This window comes from Hypomesus transpacificus, chromosome 13 (genome assembly GCF_021917145.1).
Source record: "Hypomesus transpacificus isolate Combined female chromosome 13, fHypTra1, whole genome shotgun sequence".
NCBI classification, from domain to species: domain Eukaryota; kingdom Metazoa; phylum Chordata; class Actinopteri; order Osmeriformes; family Osmeridae; genus Hypomesus; species Hypomesus transpacificus.
In genome coordinates, this window is record NC_061072.1 from 5,947,379 (window position 1) to 5,968,491 (window position 21,113).

General features: G+C 40.4%; 2 protein-coding genes across 4 annotated transcripts in view; both read left to right on the forward strand.

The window, feature by feature from the left end:
• Positions 1–5,088, forward strand: part of smarcd2 (SWI/SNF related, matrix associated, actin dependent regulator of chromatin, subfamily d, member 2) — an 80,531-nt gene extending 75,443 nt beyond the window's left edge. For all 3 annotated transcript variants that reach the window (XM_047031620.1, XM_047031621.1, XM_047031622.1), the window contains one exon: positions 4,419–5,088. In XM_047031620.1, coding sequence (XP_046887576.1) covers positions 4,419–4,472 — 54 coding nt within the window. In that variant the 3' untranslated portion in view covers positions 4,473–5,088. The remainder of the gene's footprint in view (positions 1–4,418) is intronic.
• Positions 5,089–6,830: 1,742 nt separating this feature from the next.
• Positions 6,831–20,711, forward strand: psmc5 (proteasome 26S subunit, ATPase 5). Its single transcript, XM_047032551.1, has 12 exons — positions 6,831–7,213; positions 9,224–9,295; positions 9,387–9,456; positions 9,596–9,693; positions 9,781–9,837; positions 10,034–10,264; positions 13,210–13,336; positions 13,472–13,662; positions 19,589–19,687; positions 19,839–19,949; positions 20,028–20,114; positions 20,533–20,711. The coding sequence occupies exons 1-12, from the start codon at positions 7,103–7,105 to the stop codon at positions 20,584–20,586; spliced, it is 1,308 nt and encodes a 435-aa protein (XP_046888507.1). The 5' UTR covers positions 6,831–7,102; the 3' UTR covers positions 20,587–20,711.
• Positions 20,712–21,113: the final 402 nt, after the last annotated feature.

Sequence of the window (21,113 nt, forward strand, 5' to 3'; positions counted from 1 at the left end):
ATTTTAATATCATTGTAAATCACTCTCAGAATGGATTAAACAAAATCAACCAAGTTTACTTTTTGAAATAATGTATTAATTCAGGTGGTTCCAGGGGCCTACTACTCCTCTTGCTCAATGTGAGATGGGTTGTCCTTGTTCATGAGGTTTGGTCTTTGCATCACCAGCTGGCTAAAAGCATAATTGGCTTGAAATGGCCTGCTTGACTTTTGTGGTGTAAAATTTTTGTTGTAGAATTGACCAAACTGTAAAATTATGAACTTTGTGACATGACGCGACCAAGAAAGAGACATGGCTGCCGCCTAGTAATGCGGTCTATCTGGCGACGCACTCACTTAAATTTCAACTTTCGTGACCCAAATCAAAATTCTGATGTGACAGATAAATGGGGAATTCTTTCTCTCTTAACCTGTTAATTAGTAGCGTCACACAAATGTGATCGTTCGAAAGCGGGCCCCACAGAGTACCGTCACACGGTACTCTGTGATTCTGAACATTCCAACCGACTATTTTCCGATAGACAAAAACTATATGACAAACGCTTTAGTATGGCTTCAAAATGTACAATTAGGAGCTTAACAAGTAACACTAGCAGGTAGTAGCATTGCTACGAGTATTATGCTAGGTTGCTAGGTAACAGAAGCTAACTAAAGCTAGCTAGCTTCCGTTTTGAAAAAACAACTCACTCTGGTGGAAGCGTCGGTAATATTCAGAACTCGCTCCTTAACTTAAATGCTGTCATCCTCGACCTTTTTTGTCTTTTCAAATCTAACTATTTGTATTAACCGTGTCATTTTCTAGCTGTTATAAAGGCTATCTTCCCGATTTTCTGCCAACTAGATGCACGCACAACTGTTCGTATTGGCGTTTTTTAACCATGACGGGCGCGGAAGTAGGGAGCTGTACGCTGCAATTTCACTCGCCAAATGGCGGAGCATCGGACACAATTTAGTCGCCAGCCCAAAAGTGTACACTCCATTGGCGCTTGGCGGGTGCCAATTTCGAGCCCTGCCTGTGGAACACCAGTGGAAAGCTGGCGGGGGCCTGACACTTTGCCTCCCCAGGAGACTTGGTAGGATCTTCCCGACAGGTAGGATGAGATCCACCGAAGTGCAGTGCCAGTGATGCCCATCTGAGAGAGTCTGGCGAGCAGGATTTGATGGTTAACCATATCAAATGCTGCAGAAAGGTCCAGCAGAATGATGACGGATGACCTCAAAGCCGCTCTGGCACACTGGAGGGCAGTGGTGACTGACAGGAGGGCGGTTTCTGTGAAGTGGCCAGTCTTGAAGCCCGATTGGTTGGAGTCAAGCAGGTTGTTCTGAGAGAGAAAGTTTAACTGTTAGTTAGATACAGCGCATTCAATTGTTTTAGAAAAGAAGGGTAGCAGTGATACTGGTCTGTAGTTCTAGAGGACGGCTCGGTTAGGGGAGGGTTTTTTTTGTGTAGAGGACTAACTCTGGCCTGTTTGAAGGCAGAGGGGAAAGTGCCGGAAGTAAGAGAAGAGTTAAGGACATGGAGAAGAAAATTCATGATGGAGGGAGAGATGGTTTGAAAGAGAGAGGAGGGGACTGGATCAAGGGGACAGGAGGTGGGGCGATTAGAGAGAATGAGGTCAGAGATCTGCCTCTGACGGGAGAGAAAGAGTTTAGACATTTAGTTGGGTCAGTCATAGAGGGTGAGTGGGTAGGAAAAGTGGGTTCAGGGAACCGACTGCTAATGTCAGCAACTTTTTTCTCAAAGGAGGAGAAGTCGTCTGCTGTCAGGGTGGGGGAGGGGGGATAAGAAGGGTGGAGAAGGTGGAGAAAAGTTTTGGGTTTTGACATTTTGATGTGATCATCCACATTAATGATCAATGTGTTTTTTGAATAGTCATTGTCATAGACGTATGACAGTAACTGTAGTGGAAACTTTTTTTGATAATATTTGGTGAGTTTCAGCACTTTTCAGTTAGAATTCGCCACGTTACATAGCCAGACGAGACTTTGTAGACGGCCCGCACATTCTCACGTCTGCTCAAAAGTTTTCGTGACGGCCCACACACAAATTTTTATATATCCCACCGTGTGCGTGAAATCCAGCGTACGCAAGCTTTTTGTGCATACGCAACGTTTATACATGAGGCCCCTGGACTTTTTGGATGTAATTTTTTTTCCTATCCCTATCCTCCCCCCTCCTTACTGGACTGAGCTACATATGTCAAAAGAATACCACCAACATTGTTGTTTGGCAATAAAGTTTGGATCTATTGTGTATTTTATTATCCTGCAGCCGAATTCGCAAGCGGCTCGCGGAAAGATTAGACCAGCTGCCGAAACGATCGCTGCAGAGCGCGAGCCGATCGCGGCGCCCTGTAGCGTTACGCAGCCTGTTTGGTCGGTCCAATTTGAAGTGCAGCCCTTTTCCTTTTGGCGCCCATGTTATCAAATTGGACCGGCAAAACAGGCTGTGAAACGCTGCAAGGCGCCGTGATCGGCTTGCGATTGGCTCGCGCTCTGCAGCGATCGTTTCAGCAGCTAGTCAAATCTTTCCGCGAGCCGCTTGCGAATTTGGCTGCAGGAAGATAAAATACACCATATTATAGACTATCCACTACAATATCTATAAAGATGCACTAACCACCTTGAACAAAACCATCCGTCTAGCAAGGAAATAATATTTTTCCAACATTACAGAAAATGTGGGTGCGGGTGTTTGATGGTGTTTCAGGTCCGGTGCTAGAGATTATAAACACGTCCCTTAAAACTGGCGTTTTGCCAGATGCCTTAAAAACAGCTGTTGAAAAGCCCCTATTAACAGTAGATAACAGTATACTTGCAAATTACAGACCAATATCAAACCTTCTATTTATTAGTTAAGTATTGGAAAAGATAGTATTAGTCCAATTAAATTATTTTCTTGAAGAACATTACACATTGGAAGTCTCTCAGTTTTCAGGAAATATCACAGTACTGAAACTGCTCTCACCAAAATAATTAGCGACCTCAGACCAAACTCTGATGCAAATAAAGTCTCTATCCTTATCCTGTTAGATCTTAATGCAGCATTTGATACCATTGATCACGACATGCTAATCAATAGACTGGAAAAGCTTATTGGTTTCACGGATAGTGTATTAAACTGGATGAAATCATATATAAGAGGAAGGAGGTTTTATGTTTGTTTAGGAGACATAGGTCTAAGAAACATTAGAACTGCTACGGGGTTGCTCAAGGAAGCTGCTTAGGTCCATTACTTTTTTCTCTTTATATGTTACCACTCAGCGACATAATCAGATAACATAATATAGATTTCCATAGCTATACACACAACTATATATATCTTCTTAACCCAACGATGCAACAGTCATAAATTCCATTACCAACAGCTTGTCTGCAAATCTTAAATCTTAACTTTCTTAAATTAAATGAAGACAAAACTGAAGTCCTACTATGTGTTCCCAAATCCAAAAGAGAGATGCTAACTAATAATCTAGGAGGTTTTACCCCCTGGCTTAAACCAGAGGTGATAAGTGTTGGTGTAATCCTGGACTAGATTTTAATTTCAACTCTCACATTCATAAAGTGACCAAAACAGCTTTCTTTCACCTCGGATATAGCAAAAGTACGACCATTCATAAACCAAAAGAATGCAGAGAAGTTAATTCATGCTTTTATATCCAGCCGGCTGGACTACTGTAACGCACTTTTCACTGGTCTTCCCAAGAAAACCACTGAAAGAATACAGCTCATTCAAAACTCTGCAGCTAGATTATTAACCAAACTAAAAGGAGCTACTTTACACTGGCTCCCTGTTACCTTCAGAATTGACTTTAAGATAATTTCCCTCACACACAAAGCTCTAAACGGACAAGGACCTAGCTACATTGCTAACTCTCTTATTAACTACACACCAGCTAGAACACTGCGATCATCAGATGCAGACCTATTAGAGGTCACCGGAAGTCAGTTACATTTGTATTTATATTGGGAAACCACAAAGACTGTGGCTCGAGATACCGCAAAGACTGTGGCTTGTGTGTTTTGGATTCCCGCAAAGACTGCCGCTTGTATTTTGTTGAGTTACATTTGTATTTATATTGGGAAACCACAAAGACTGTGGTTCGAGATACCGCAAAGACTGCGGCTTATGTGTTTTGGATTCCTGCAAAGACTACGGCCTGTGTTTTTGCTGAGTTATATTTACATTGGGAAACCACAAAGAGTGTGGCTCGAGATACCGCAAAGACTGCGGCTTGTGTTCAGAAGGGTTTAATACTTTTTAAATTATTTTTATTAATTTTATGTAAAGCACCTTGAACTTCAGTTGTATGAAATGTGCTTTATAAATAAAGTATTATTATATTAGAGGACGCACATGGTGAGTACACCATAGTTCACCTGTAGAGAGGCTGATCACCTTTTTTCATGTTTGCTAAGGTGCAGCAAAGAAGACAAGAATTGGAGCAGGTCCTGGGAATACGGCTCACTTGAGCCTTCACAATCATAGATCTGCATGTCATCCACAGAAATGGAACCGGCTAGGATCTTAATGTTTACTCACATCCTGACACACCAAAAGACACCAATGGGTTATAATGGCTGAGGTGTAGGGTCAAATGTAAGTCTTCATCGCACACATTATGTAACATAATACATTTGCATCTGCTTTTTCTTTATCTAATTTTGTCTACTGTCCACCTCCAAACCCAAAGTGTGTCCACAGCTGAGGGGCCAGCCAAGCCCCTATATAGATTTCACTAAGGGAAAATGGGACATCCCCGATGCTGTTGGTACACTGCATCAATAAAGAAGGGGCTGTGCCCTCAATTAGTTTGACATGGCCTATCTGAATTTGAAAAAATCATCACAAAAACATTTAGCTTGAAATTAACACCTAACTAACACACAACTTAAATGTTCACAGCCATGTCCGATGTAGATATTTTCATCCTTTGCCGTTGTGCAGTGTAGAAAATGCAAATATCTTGTTAGTTTCTTTGTAAATATTGCATGTGAATGTGTCACTGTGCAGGTAGTTGCATTGTCCAGGCCAAAAACAAAAACAAAACTTTTACTGTCAAGTCAGCTAGTTGTTCTCTTAATCAAATCAAAGTTACATTTGGGGGAAGATTCAACATGTTAAATATGTCTGTGCATACCAAAGAAAGGGCAACAAAGGTATTTACCCACCGTTGTTTCTGACAGCCTTGCTGGTCTCAGCCTGAACAATCTAGCCAATATGTCTTGCACTGTATCTGCCAAAAAGTTCATCCAAAATTTCTGGTATGTATTCAAGGTCAATTTGTATGGCAGCCATGTCTTTAATGTTTTCCCCTTTCTTCAGACCTTAAGTGTGTGTTTAACCATAACATTTTGGTTATTTTGTACATTACTTGTTTCAAATGTTTTGTAGCATTGTCCTTAACATGTTGCTTCAATTGTTTTGAAACGTGTTTGAAACAGCCCTGTAAGTTGTGTAAGTGAGTGCCATTTTCGAAGTGGTTAAGACAATCTTTCAAATCAATACTTACATTCTGGTTGATTGTTAAAAGGAGGAATACTAGAATCAGTTTTGGACAGGGCACACAGGAAATCTAAATTCTGAAAGGAAACCAGACCATGTGCCTACTGTTTAAGAGTATGTTTATATTTACCCCTTGAATGTTGTATGGATGTTTGTGTTTTTCACTGTCTGTATGCCATATAAGGGTGTACTTAAAAAAAGGAATACATATCATTTAGAATGGCTTAACGACCCCACACAGGTTTAATAACCAATGTTGGCATTGTAAATCTCCAATATCTTGATGAAAATGTATGATTCGTACAAGCATTTAGATCAACACGTAACTTTATTTACATGTTTAGCGGAGTAATTCTTTGTTGTTGATCTTGAAATGGTGTAACTGTCAGTTTTTTGTTAAATGCATGCGTTCAGTGTTTTTTATTCATACACAAACATTGACTGTCCTGCTTGCTGAACTGGGAAGAGTGTGGCGTGAAGTTGCATACAATATCTGGATGCTTTTTTGGGGGGCTAATCAACACAAAGAGTTGAACTAGTGAAGTGATTATCGTTAAATTTGAATTTGTTATTGCTGAAACATGAATTCATACCATAGTAGGCTACTTAACAAAGCAGAAAGTGGTTGTATTAAATTATCATTTTGTCAGATACATTTTAATAATCAAAAAGCTTTTACTGGATTAAGATCTCCAAATGCTCAGTAACATTCCAAGTATAAATTTCGGACAGTGCCAAAATTCTTGCCTTGACAGTGGTGCTTAGGTCACAGGAAATTTCCAGCTGAAACACTTGAAATATGTTTTGCTTGTTTTATATTTTTTATCAAAAGCTTTCATTTTTTATCAATTTGTAAATGTGGTATATTTTGAAAATTAAACCTACTTTAAAATCATTGTTCTTGCTTTTGTGTTCTTAGAAACTAACCTTTGTAAAATGAATATCTTATTAATATCAATATCTATTATGATGAAAATATATACAACTACATTTAAAAACCCTGGGACGACATATCTTTACTCCCTATATTTTACTGACCTTTAGTAGGCATGACAGTCATCTACTAAAGGTCCCACTTTCACCAGGTCAGGCCTTGTAACATTGTGAGGATCTCTCAGTGCTCTCAACACTCTTGTATCTGGGAGTCACCTCCTAGTGTATTTATTTACGTAGGGTGAATTCGGGTATTCTGGGACATTTTGTGCATGCATTTTCCCATAGAGCTTCCTGATTGACTCATGGCCTGCCCCTTTCTGTGACACCACACCAGTTCACCCTATCCATTTATTCAATAAATCTTTTCACGCAACACCCGCCCAATTGGTTGCAGTCAAAGACTTACATACAGGTTGCAGTAGCCTACTGAACAATTTGAAGATGGCTGACAACTGCCACTTTAATTGCACAAAATTAGTTATTTAATAACACCCAACTTTTGGAGTGAATTTTCCTTTTAGCAGCAGGGAGATGTGTAGGGCTTTCTTCACCGTCCGTCGTGAAACAGGGGTGAGGATATAGTTTAGGGTTTTCTGGTTGGTAGGTTTCTTTTCAGACTGTGTAGGACCGACCGTACACTCCCCTACGGTAGGAGACGGCAATGCACCTCATAAACGTTCAATCGTGCAATCTGACACAAACTCAAAAGAAGAAGATATCCGCCTCACCGGAAGCTGAAGAACTCAACATGGCGTTGGACGGAATGGACCATGTAAGTCATTTTCTGTTGTTAATTCTAGCTAAATTCTTAGAGTTAAACAATTTGTTTAAATAGTAATAACATAAAAAAATTGCCAAAAATAAGCATTTCTTTAAATTGGTGTACGTAACATGATTGGTTTTTGTGTCTAGTGTGAGGATAGTGAACATGACAATGGATCCTGACGGTTTGCTGTCTCATTGTAGCTTGACTAAGCTAAGCAGCTAGCACTAGCTAGTTCTAGTACTGTAGGCTAAGCGTTCTAGCTAGCTACAGTAGCTATACATTGTTGTGTTACTGGATGTTGTCACTCACTTTCTAACTTTCATGCATGATTGTGGAATATTGTGATTTTCATAGTAGTTGGGTACATAGGTAGCTAGCCTAAATGTTAAAGCCAAACTAGCTCTACGTAAGGGACGAAAAACAAGTTTGAGAGAAATGCGGATTTTAGTAATTCCCAGAGAAACCATGTATAATGTAAGTTAACTAGCTCTACGATAAAGTAACTACAGATCTTACTCTAGCTATATAACAAAACAAAAAAAAACAGTTGTTTTAAAAGATATTGAGTTCACTTCCGTCGAATATAGACTTAGATGGGCACCTGACGTCGTCATCCGTTTATTCATTTAAGCGAAAAAACACTTTTTATTTAATAATGATAAAAATCCCTTTACTATGTATAACTTATAAAAAAATGTCCATGTAGTCTAGACGACTCAAACGTTGTCGATTTTTATTGAGCGCTCGTAATTCCAAGACGCTATTAAACGACAGGGAAAACTGTCTGTTTTAGCTAGTTATGCTACTAGTGTTTCTGTGTGTGCTTTCTGCTACATTTTCTTAAACGAAAAGCTGCATCTGTCTAGTCTTAAATATGCCTTAGGATACAGGTACAATCTATGACCAAGGGTCTCCACGCCAATATTACTGCAGTGAGGGTTAATAACACTTTCATTACCGCCCCCATATTTGTTTTATAAAAATAAAATAAAAAATCTTTCTTATTTTAAATCTAAATGTGTTAATTTCTCTTCCTAAAACCCACTAGAGGACACTATTTAAAAATATATTTTCAAAACTTTCTTCTAGGGAACATGCCCCCAGACCCCCCTAGTTTTGCTGGTTCACAGAAAAAATTATAGGTTTTATCTAGGGGAACCTAGATTCGCCCCTGGTTAACAACTTATCTACAAAGTACCCATTTCTAAGTAAACACAGGTAAAAATATGTTTTAAGTAATCACAAGGTGCAAGATAGACCTCTAGATAGACACCTAAAGAACACCTACATGAACTGGGTTGTTAAAATGTTTGCCCGTGTCATCTCAGGGGTACCATCTATGGTAGAAATTTCTCTCACAGATAAGTGTAACCTTATTTGGACATTTGTGACAACTGATATAATGCTGATAGGGTACAGAATTTGATGTTAAAATATAATTTGTCAATGGAAACTATTTGATATAGTGTACTTTGGGTCTTTCAACATCACGCACCCACCTCCAGGTGACCCAACCAGGCTGATCCAATCCCAGATCAAGTGTCCAGTTGGCTACTTAGGACTATGTGGGATTCACAGAGATGTTCATCAAATCAAAATTTATTTGTACAGCACTTTTTACAAGCAATATCACAGAGGTCTTCACATACACCCATAGAACTGCCCCTCAACCAACCTAAACCCTCAAGGAAGACAAGGAAAAACTCCCATAAAAACTCAAAAGAGGAGGAAAAAAATTGAAGAAACCTTGGGAGGAGCAATTCAGTGAGGGATCCCCTCCTCCAGAGATGGTTGGTGAAAGAGAGGAGCTGAAGTCAGACTTAACATAGTCATACAGCAGGGAAGTGTCAATGGGTGTGGAAACACCAAAATAAGAGGGGAGCAGGAATTAGAGTGCCAGGAGCAGCTAACAATTACAGTAATGTTAGAGTGAGATCCCCACCGGTCAAGTGTTCATAAAAAGAACAGCCACATTAGTCCACTTATAAACTCTGTGGACCTGATTTGTATTGGCAGATGGAAATGGAGGACAATAAAGGTGGTTCTGGTCTCAGGCAATATTATCTTTCCAAAATTGAGGAGTTGCAGGTAAGTTAACAGGTTTTACAAAACACGTTTTTGCTGTGCAAAATAACTGTTGAGATGAGAAAAACTTCCCTCATGTGTCTCCATTCTGTAGTTGACCGTGAATGACAAGAGCCAGAATCTGAGACGTCTGCAGGCCCAGCGGAATGAGCTTAATGCAAAAGGTGAGCATTATATATACTCCATTGTTTAGATTAGTTTTGAAATGAAATAAGAAAAAACATAATAGCTACCAATTGCTTATTTAAGGTCAAAATGACTAATAAAAAACAAACTAATTGGTCTTGTGTAATATGTTTCCAGTGCGCCTGCTTCGTGAGGAGTTGCAGCTGCTACAGGAACAAGGATCCTATGTGGGAGAGGTAGTGAGGGCAATGGACAAGAAGAAAGTGTTGGTCAAAGTGAGCTGTTTTTTTGTGGCTACTTATTGTTCAAACTATTTTTCATTGTGCACAATTCAAGTCTGACTACAGTTTTGTCCATTTTAGGTGCATCCAGAGGGAAAGTTTGTTGTTGATGTGGATAAGAACATTGACATCAATGATGTAAGTATGTGTTCTTGGGAAAACCTGCTAGGTTTAGGTAGTTCTTCAATTCTTACTTGAAATTATCAAGCTGTATAAAATAATGTGGAGAATCTGTGAATGTTTTTTTGATGTTTTTAAGAAGAAACTAGACTGTTTGATAAAATATTTATAACAATTTCATGTTTTTTTGTTGTTGTTTTTTTAATCACTCAAGGTTACTCCAAATTGCCGTGTGGCTCTACGCAATGATAGCTATACCCTTCACAAGATCCTGCCAAATAAAGTTGACCCTCTGGTGTCACTTATGATGGTAGAAAAGGTGCCTGACTCCACCTACGAGATGATCGGTGGGCTTGACAAACAAATCAAAGAGATCAAGGAAGTGATAGAACTGCCAGTCAAGCACCCAGAGCTCTTTGAGGCACTCGGTATTGCACAGCCAAAGGTGGGTAACTGGGCCAGGCAGTCACTGCATTTCCATGATGGTATCAATTCGAATCGAGCCTTATTTGGACAATGCTATTTTTTGGGGCAACTGCTATTATCCTAATATATATGGCAGTGAATAAACCGAATCATTGGCCGAAAGCATGTCATATCCCAGTACGATACGTGGCGCTGTTTTCATTACAACTAGTGGTGATACAGCCCTTTCCGCTTAACCTCTTCACCACTACCAACAACAACGTCAACATTTCGAGAAAGACGGAGAGGAAGGTGAAGCCACGTCCCTCTACATTTCGTGCATTATGACAATAGGATTACTGCGAATGCTCGCGTTGTTTGTTTCTGCCGGGCCGGATCAACTTATCGTCTCTTTCGACTTCAGGTCACGACCTGGGAGGGAGGGATGGAGGGAGGAGGGCGGCGGCGGGATCTCAAGCATGCTCATAGACGCTGAGTCCAGTTAGTAGCCCAATTCACCGTTTACAAGCATGCGATGTCCGACTTGTCAATCGACTCTGACCGAGTTATCTTGGGGTGTCGGTCGGACCGCAATTATTCGAACAAAGGTGTTTACAAGAAAGGGATAATTCTATTTCAGTCCAAAATGGGGTTACCATGGATGACGAGCTCTCCCTCACGGCCCACATTGCTGCGGTCTCCCGGTCGTGTAGATTCACCCTCTACAACATCCGGAAGATCAGGAGATACCAGTCTGAGCACTCCACCCAGCTGCTTGTCCAAGCACTTGTCCTCTCCAAGTTGGACTACTGCAACTCGCTGCTCGCCGGTCTCCCAGCATGCGCAACCCGCCCTCTTCAGAGGATTCAGAACGCAGCGGCCCGCCTGGTCTACAATCTACCCAGACGCTCCCACGTTACCCCGCTCCTCATCTCCCTCCACTGGCTACCCATAACGGCTCGCATCAGATTCAAGACCCTGGTACTGACGTTCCGAGCAGTGAACGGGACTGCAACCGACTACATCAAGTCTCTCCTGCAGCCTTACACCCCCACCCGCCACCTACGGTCTTCTTCAGACAACCGCCTGGTGGTCCCACCGCTCAAGACTGCCCGGTCCCAACACAAGCTCTTCTCCTGCCTGGCACCCCAGTGGTGGAATCAACTCCCCACCTCCATCAGAGACACAGAGTGTCTCTCCACCTTAAAGAGAAGGCTCAAGACGCACTTGTTCCGGGAGTACAACGGTACTTAGGAATGGTTTGCTGAACCCAACGCTAGTTTCCTCATAGATCACAATGACGCTTGCTTAGACTGTTGCTCTTGTTGGTTAGCAGTAGCTGATTTAAACTGTTGTATTCTATTTTAGTTAATCGTATATATATTTTTTGCTTTCCTACAGGTACACTTGCACTTGGAGATTCATGTTGTGTAATTGTAACTTGCTTAACTACATGCTCTTATGGTTTCTTCCCTTTAGCATTTATTGTTTGGTTGTTCACAATGTGTACTTCTTGTTATTGGCCACCCGCAATAGCCTGGCTGCCAGCCCAACTTCTCCCCGCCCCAAAAAAATTTGGTCGGGAAGTTGGGTCTGGAGGGTCTCGTATTGGGGACCAACTACAGAAAACCAGAATCTGGGCGAACCAATGAAATTGCCAGGGCGGGCTTTATACGGTGATGGACAGATGATCAACAGTAACGTAATCACCCACGTCACAAAAGAGCGCTTAGTTGAATTCGTTTTGAACAAACATGGCTACCGCTGGAGATCTGGGATGTTATGATTCTGCCATCGAGTCTGTTTTAGAAGACATCGACAGCGCATTAATTTTGAAAGAGGAACAGAGAGACGCAATCAAGGCATTTGTCGATGGAAAATATGTTTTTGCCGTCCTTCCTACGGGATTCAGTAAAAGTTTAATTTATCAGCTGGCCCCGATGGTCGCGAAGAAGATGGGACACAATGAAAACCCAGTGGCCATTGTGGTTTCTCCTTTTCTTTTGTGGAGTTGTAATTCTAAACGGAGAACTTGTTCGTATATGCATTGCCCTTTATTGTTTCGCTCAAAAAGGTTGACCGTGTGAATAAATACTCCCCCTACCCTTAAATTAATTTTACAACACCGGCAAAAATCGTTTGTATTCATTCTTAAAGCATACTTCAAGTCTGCTTGTAGTTTAGTTCTGTTGACAACAACTATGCGGTGCTTAACATACGTCACATACTCTGTTGCTCTGATTGGTTGTAGATCTATCCAATTGAGTGAAGAGGCATTTGTTTTCATTTGAAACACGCCCTGTAGTCAAAGCCCAACGGAGAGTGTTCAGACTCATATTCTGACTAGAATTATGAGTATGACAACGTCAGGCTACACCCGCAATGCTTTGGGGCTATCTTGTTGTTATTATCAGTGACCTATGCACTTTGTAAAGCTCTCTCTTGGAAGTCACTTTGGATAAAAGCGTCTGCTAAATGAATAAATGTCATTGTAAATAAGCCAGTAATTCGAATCCATGTAACCACGCTGAGTGAGTTCTAAGCTTTGCATTTTGTGTGTTATACTTTGTTGGTTCCACTAAAAAAGTTAAATTGGCATAATTTGGGCTTCAACAATAATGGAATCCTTTGAAAATATAACACTTTGTTAATGTTTCTGCCTTTTTATGGTCCGAAAAGTCCTTATGCCCAGTGAAGTAATTATATTGAATACTTGATTCCATAGAGTGTAATCAGAGCTCGACAGTAAGCTATTTAGACACTTATCCTTCAGAAACCCCACCACCACTACCGAGTTGAGCCATACAGTTGTTTGAATTATATATATATATATATATATATATACACACACACAGGTTTTCTGACATTTTGTAAGTATTGGAAATCATTTAAATAATAACATGCCAAAAATGGCCCAGATTAAAACAGAAGGTGTGGAACTGAAAGGTAAATGATTTTTACATATCTGTGTGTTTGTATGTCCAGGGTGTGCTGTTGTACGGGCCTCCTGGCACAGGGAAGACTCTGCTGGCCAGAGCTGTGGCCCACCACACTGACTGCACCTTCATCAGGGTGTCTGGCTCTGAGCTGGTGCAGAAGTTCATTGGCGAGGGTGAGTCACAAATCCACAATTATGACAGGCAACCTGCATTGTTATTGTGATTGAAGGTACCGCATACCTCACGTAAGCATCTTTGATACCAATAGACTAGATACATATTGTGTGCCTTCACTACTTCCTGCCCAGGTGCCCGCATGGTAAGGGAGCTGTTTGTGATGGCCCGGGAGCATGCACCCTCCATCATTTTCATGGACGAAATTGACTCGATTGGCTCCTCGCGTTTGGAGGGTGGCTCTGGGGGTGACAGTGAGGTACAGAGGACTATGCTGGAGCTTCTGAACCAGCTGGATGGCTTTGAGGCCACTAAGAACATTAAGGTGCGTACACACATGGGGCCTGTCGTTCCATGTAAGGAGGAATGTGAGTAAACATGGAGCAGTGTATGGGGGATGGTGGAACAGAAATTGACATATTATTTGATACATCTTGCTATAAAGGCAATATTACACATCATGGCTTACTATAAACAGGGTTCCTGCGGGGTCTTAAAAAGTCAAAAATTCAGAACTTTAAATTCAAGGCCTTAAAACATCTTAAAAACTGCCAGATTTTAATCTAAGGTCACAAATTTAATTTAGTCAGGTCTAAAAAAGGTACCCTCGTTCATTTCCAGAAACGCTGGCCGCGGAAAATTATTACAAAGTAGCAAAAAAGTATTGTGTTGTAGCCAGTGTTGGGGGTAACGCGTTACAAAGTACATACAAAGTAACACGTTACTGTAATCAGATTACATTTGTCTGTGACGCAGTAATGTAAAGCATTACTGTTGATAACTTCAGTAATCGCGTTAGTTACTAATAAATAAATACAATTGCGTTACTTGCATTACTGCAATCTGCATATCGGGAGGAGAAAAAAATCTAACGTACGTGTGTTTGCGTAACACGCGTCAATTGACTTAGCCCCAGAGTTCGAAAGGCGAAAAACAAAAGTGGCAGTCGCTTAGGACGTCTTTTGAGGGATGGAGGTATGCACATTACTTCATATTAGTTGCGCAAAAGGACAAACGCGTAACTGTACAATGTATATTGTGCCCAACCAAAAACACCTCTCCACCGCCGCGAACACAACCTCTAATCTGTCAAAGCATCTTGAACGGCAACATGCCAACTCAAGACTAGTAGCTAAAGATCCCCGGACCCTGAGTGACTGACGCCGATAAAAGGTTGCCGTTGCCATTGTTGCCGACACCAGCCAAGCAGCCACGACTTGACTTTCAACAGCAGGTTACCAAAAAAGAGATAAACAGGCTTGTAGCAGCATACATAGTAGAGGAAATGTTGCTATTTAAGCGTTAATTTTTTTTTGCTTACTGCCAGTACTGTAGCCTTGTTATGCTTGACAACTTTTAGGTTGATGTTCACAACTTTTTTGTCGGCTTAGTGGTTTTAAAAAGCATAAAAGAGAAATCTTGTATGTAGGGCTGTCACGATAACTACTTTTTGTTGGGCGATATATTGCACCAAAATTAATTGCGATAAACAATATTATTGTAATTATCAGACCATTTTATGCGACTGATTACATAATGACCCCCCCCCCCCCCCAGGCGAGTTTTCACGCCTGTTAGCAAGTCTGTCGCTTCACTCCGTGAACCTGCGCATCATCCGTTATTTTTTACAATGTTAACAGGGCTACTTGGTTGATGTTGCCTTTTCACCGTGCGATATACCAGGTGTGGCGTGTGAAATTGTTGAAATGCAGGAGAGTTGTCAGCCATGTGTTTGTCAAAAGTTTGCAGCATATTTGTAAATGCTGGTCTTTCAACCGTGTTTAATGGCTGCATCTCTTTGGCTATATAGCGAGTTACGCTATCCGTGAGTGTGTGCCATTTCACACTGTCACGTTTATATTTGCACAGTTGGGAAAAAGCATCTGTAACATATACCTGTATGAAAGACCCTTTCCAGCTCTAGCTGCAGTTGTTGTTCACAGGTTGAACAACTGGGTGGGATAGTTATGTTTTAGGTGAGATGTTAGTAGGTCTGTCCCCAACTAAGATTTTATTTGGTCGACTAAGACTCTACTAAGACGTCTGAAAATCGACTAATCGAACTTTGAAACGCTTTAAAAAATTAAAAAAACGTTCAAACATTTTCGCGATCTGACTCGATGGCTGCTGGACATTGCAGATTCAGCCGCTAATAGCATACTAATAGTAAGACTCGTATCACCAGTCCTGTTGTAACCGAATGCCGATGGTATTTAGTATCTCTTTCAATGTACTACAATTAAAAATATTGTTTGTTTAACATGCAAATCATCAGAGCGCGCTTATTACTGCCTGAAAACTTGCAGCATGCAAACTTACGTAGAAGCTGAGTGGGGAACGGTGCAACAGAGAAAGATGTTGTCTTGCCGGAGAAGATAATGTCATTTGATGTGATTCTTATAATAGGCATGTTGATTTTTCAACCCAGCGCGTTAGCATGAGCGAAGTACGGCTAGACCAACTTATTCAGGTGGTAGGCTACATCATATTCAACGTTGAACTATGAAAAATAAACCGTTGTTGGCAGAGTTTGCATTCATCGTTTTTCGAGTCACCCGGTACTGTAAATGTACTTTAATGAAATGCTGCCATACCACATATCTTTGCCATTTTGACTAATAACACCGACAAAGTAGGCTATGGCAGAGTTGGTAGTTCTGCAGCCAATTGTGCTCGTGCCGTGTGCAAAATACCAAACCAAAACAAAGCGCAGATTAATGAAAGGGAAAAAAGTTACACCTTTTCTTTTAAATTAGATATTTTTCGAGTTGGTTTATTTGTCTTAGATAATATAATGTACAATTTATGTTGAACATTTTGTTAATTCAGCAATGATGCCACAAGTGGGAATCAGATCTCACACTGCCATATGGCAGCTGTACTAAAAAAATCTTAGTCGACCAAGAGCATATCGACCAGAAAATCGACTAGTCGACTAAGTGGGGACAGCCCTAGATGTTAGGTTAGTTGCCTCTTTTCGTTTCCACTGTTTTCTAACAAAGTCGGCTTTGAAACCAAGTCAATTTTTACATGTTCTTCCTAACTAGCTGTAGATGTCATGAAACAGAACACTTTATAACACAGTGAGCTCACCCCTTCTCTTTACCTGTCGGTTTGTGTGTGTGTGTGGAGACGCTAGTCCCGCCTACGCTTTCGACACAGAAAGCAGACAAGATGACAGAGGCAGCATGATTGACAAAAATGTTGGTGACATTCGTTTTTATAAAAAAATGTAAACAATAATAATTTTTTTGTATAAAATTATCAGTTGATTTTCTGCCGTGACAGCAATCAAAACAAAATCACGGAATAAACTGGACATAAGGAACGCACTTCGGGAGTCACTGTTGTTTGGGCTTGCTCATTATACCCCCAGATGGGACCGTTTGCTTGCACAGAAACAAGTGCAGGGCTCCCACTAATACATTGTTTAGGTCAATTATGTTTTCATGCATTTTACATTTGTTTTCATATCATAGGCTTTATATTATTAGAAACTTGTTTTCATGCTGGTTGTATCATTTGATTTTGTTGTGTTTATCCGCCACACCTTGAAGACCGGTCCGTAAAAATGTCTTACATGAAACAGGTCTGTGGCGCAAAAAAGGTTGGGCACTGCTAATGTAGCCCTCAAATTTCAGTCTTTATGGTCATAAAATGTCAAATGTCTTAAATTTGACTTACTGAAACCTGCATAAACCCTGTATGAATTAAATGATTCTAGACCAGCTGGGTCAGACCTTGCAAGGGTAGCAGACACGGCCCTGATTATATTGTAAGCGCATTTTTATATTGGATGTGTTATTTGAATGAAGTTTGTGTTATAAGTGTTTTATTTGCTACTATAGAGTGACACTTGGATAGTGAAATGCTTGAGATGAAACTCTGATCAACAATGTTGCAACAATTAAATAAATATCTAAAGATGCAAATACTATTAAAGATCCTGTAAAATGGAATTAAAAATTAGTTTCAAGTTCACCACACCACAGAATAATGTGTTATTAACTACCCATCCAAATTCGAATGAAAAAAACACAGACAAGAATGTTAAATTAGGCTTTGAAATTGTAAGAAAATTTGCAGTCTTTTCTGTTCGAGACTGGGGGGGGGGGGCGTGTCACCTGAAGGAGCTGAAGGTGTAAATACGGTATAGAATTAGAAAGTATTTGTTCAATGAGTGAAACATACAGATGAATATAAATGAAATATTCCCCTGAGCTGTAACACAGGAGTAAACATTTACAGCAGAGACAGCAGTCAGTGAGCTCTCCAACTACTTCTAGCACATTAGCAACCATTTCACCAAAATACCATCATTCTATACCGAGTAGCCTAATATCAAGTTAGCGGTTTGCACTAATTATAGCAGAGATACCTCTGGAAAAGTGATCTAGTATAATTATAACAAGCACACAGAACTGAGTGATGAACTGCTGACGGCGGTGGATGGTCCAGGTGCGACCGGAGGATGAACGGCCGGGGGGGCGATGCTCGGTACGGCTCCGCGCTGCAAGAGAATCCGTGTGTTGGTGAACCCCGTCTGTCTCTGGTCCATGTTAAAACTGTCCGCCGTGAAATGGTCAGTGGCGCAGAGAGGCGGCTGTTGGAGTTTATCCGAAGCTTTCCATGAGCGTGGCTCTTCACAACATCTATCCACCAATTTTTCCTTTCATCATCAACAGGGAACTTAAATGGCGTTGCAGTGCAGCTGGAGGGAGACATCCTGAAGCTAGCTAGCTAGCTAGCTGATGTAAGCTACAATAACAGTACAGCAGGAAGAGCCATTCAGTGATCTGACATGGATGGGGCGAAATTACGTAGATAGGGCATTTTTTGGCTCCGCCCATTAAAACCTGATCTGAAAACGGAAGAGAAGCTGTTTATTGGTTTAACTCCACATTTCAGTGCAACGTTTTATCGCTTTGCACATGCTTTCAGGAACTCATTTTTACACATATATAATGTACTTGGAAGAAACACATGGAATTTACTTGACAGGATCTTTAACATTTCAAGGTAACTAAATCAAGTATTCTAAAACTGGTTGTTCCCATCCTTGATTGTGATTGGCTATATCGCATTCCATGCCATTGTAAAATCCAGCATAACCTCACAGGTTGTCCTCATAACATTCTTTAACATTCCATATTACTGCGCATCGAATATTTCAAATTGAAAAAGACGGCAAAGATGTCCATCTGGCTGTTGCGTGGCAACGATTTATGTAGGAACTATACTTTGTAGTAGCGGAAGAATGACGGTTTATTATTAAACTATTTTGTTTCTAATTGTTTTTATTGATGAAACCATATCAAATATTTGTAGTAACAGTTTTAGAAAAGCAATAAGCCCCGCGAGTCCGCTTCGCGTTGTGCCTAACAACTCCCCTTACCTGTTCTAAAATCAGCGTAAACCACGGCCTCTTGGGGCTTATTGCTTAAATATTATAAATGCATTTAAAGGAAAATAATGTGTGTTGTGTAAATTAATAATGTGCATAGGGACTTGAATAACAACAAAGGGCAGAGACATTAAATAATTATCATAGGAAGCACTGCTAGCGTAACAAGAAAAAAAGTAATTGTTAATGGCAAACCGTACACCTGAGGTAAATCAAGACTGTGCTTAACAATGACATCACAGCTCACATAGCAGTTTGGCAGTCGCCTTTTGGACATAAACCTGCCTCCTAGTAAACGTCTCAATGCTAAGCTAACTAGTGGGAAATATGTAGGGAAAGCAGAACTTCATAGTTTATTATTAACTTCCGTTGACCTCCATCATTATTTTTGATATAAATGTAGTTGAATCATTTGTAACTATTGTGATTGCTTAATTTTATTTATTTTCCAAAGTAATAAAATATTTAATTTATGAATGAATGAACGTAACATCTGTAATGTTACCTGATGCTGGACCTGATGTTAGTTTCCTCCAGGATCACTGACTCTTATTGAGACTTGTTGCCCTTGTTGGTTATTTGTAAAGGTTTTTAAATTCTTGTACTCGCTGTGAACTATTTTACTGTTTTTCTACAGGTACACTCTTGCACATTTGGAGTTTCATTTTGTTTAATTGTAACTTGTTTAACTGCATGCTCTAATGGTTCTTCCCTTTGGCACTTGTTATGATCAGTGACCTATGCTCTTTTGTAAAGCTCTCTCTTGGAAGTCGCATTGGATAAAAGCGTCTGCTAAATGCATAAATGTAAATGTTATGTTTGTAATTATCACTTAATTGTCCTTTAGGTTATTATGGCCACCAACCGCATTGATATTCTGGACTCCGCTCTTCTGAGACCTGGACGCATTGACAGGAAGATTGAGTTCCCCCCTCCTAATGAGGAGGTTGGTACAGTCCAGACTCTTTTTTTATTTTGGATTTATATTGTATGGATTATCTAATAAAATCGGCTTGTGTATATGTATTCAGTTCTATGAATCATGGCAGGTATAATGGTTTTCATGACTCCATGTCATTTCTCTGTCCCCCTCCTAGGCCCGACTGGACATCCTGAAGATCCACTCACGTAAAATGAATTTGACTCGAGGTATCAACCTGAGGAAGATCGCTGAACTCATGCCAGGAGCCTCTGGGGCTGAAGTTAAGGTACGATGCTGGGGACGAGACCAAGTAGGATAAAAAACAACACACAATCTCCTGTCTCACTGTGTTGGTGTTTCTTAGGGGGTGTGCACAGAGTCTGGGATGTATGCCCTCAGAGAGAGGAGAGTGCATGTCACCCAAGAAGATTTTGAGATGGCTGTTGCAAAGGTTTGTGTCTTGTTCATTATATTTTAACAGGCTGGGATGAATTTTCCTAACTGGTGTAGTGATCTTCTAAAACGCATTGTTGACTGGTGATGTAGAAGGTGAACTGTGTGCAAAGTAGTGGTCAAATGCACACCACAGGAACTACTGGCTATTTTGACCATGTTTTAAATTATAATACAATGCCTAAATAGACACTCTTCTTTCTCATTGGTGCATCAGTAGCCAACTTGCTTGTTAATTTAGGAATATGTCTGGGATGTCTGATGGTTATGTGCAAAATGTTATAATTATTTTTTATTTCACACATTCCATACTTGAGTCATTGTTCCTGTTGCATTATTACTGCCAATTTTCATCATGAGCCTGCTAACTATGATCTGGCCGACTAATAACTACACTCATGTTGTATGTGCTGCAGGTGATGCAGAAGGACAGTGAGAAGAACATGTCTATCAAGAAACTGTGGAAGTAAATACCTTTGGTCAATTTCAGCTCAGTGCTCATGACCTATGTCGCCAAGTCTCTCAAACCTGTATATTTTTCTTCTTTTGATTTATGTACCAAGATTCATTCTAAAATAAATGTCTGTACTGAGAATCAGTGACCTTGCATTCCATTTTATTTTTGTTTAAAAATTAAAGTTGAACCTACATAGCAATTTATTCAGTAACAATTGTATTTGGGCACCCTATGAACCCCAGAGAGCAGGTTTGTCACATCTGGTTCACACTTCAGAGGTTTGGTGGTTATTGAGAAATTTGCTGGTGGTACATATTGATATGCAGTGCCAGTCCTAGCACATTTGGCGCCCTAAGCCCACCGAGAGCGCAAATCGGGGGTTTCCTGACTGTCTGCGGAATTGGGCTACTTTTGAAGTGTTGCCGCCGGTAGATTTTTTTTTTTTTGTCCGCTGGTTCGGGTAGACCTATTTTGCATGCAAATTACATTAATATCTTTAAATATTTTATTTTATTTTAAATGAAATAATTTATTTATGCC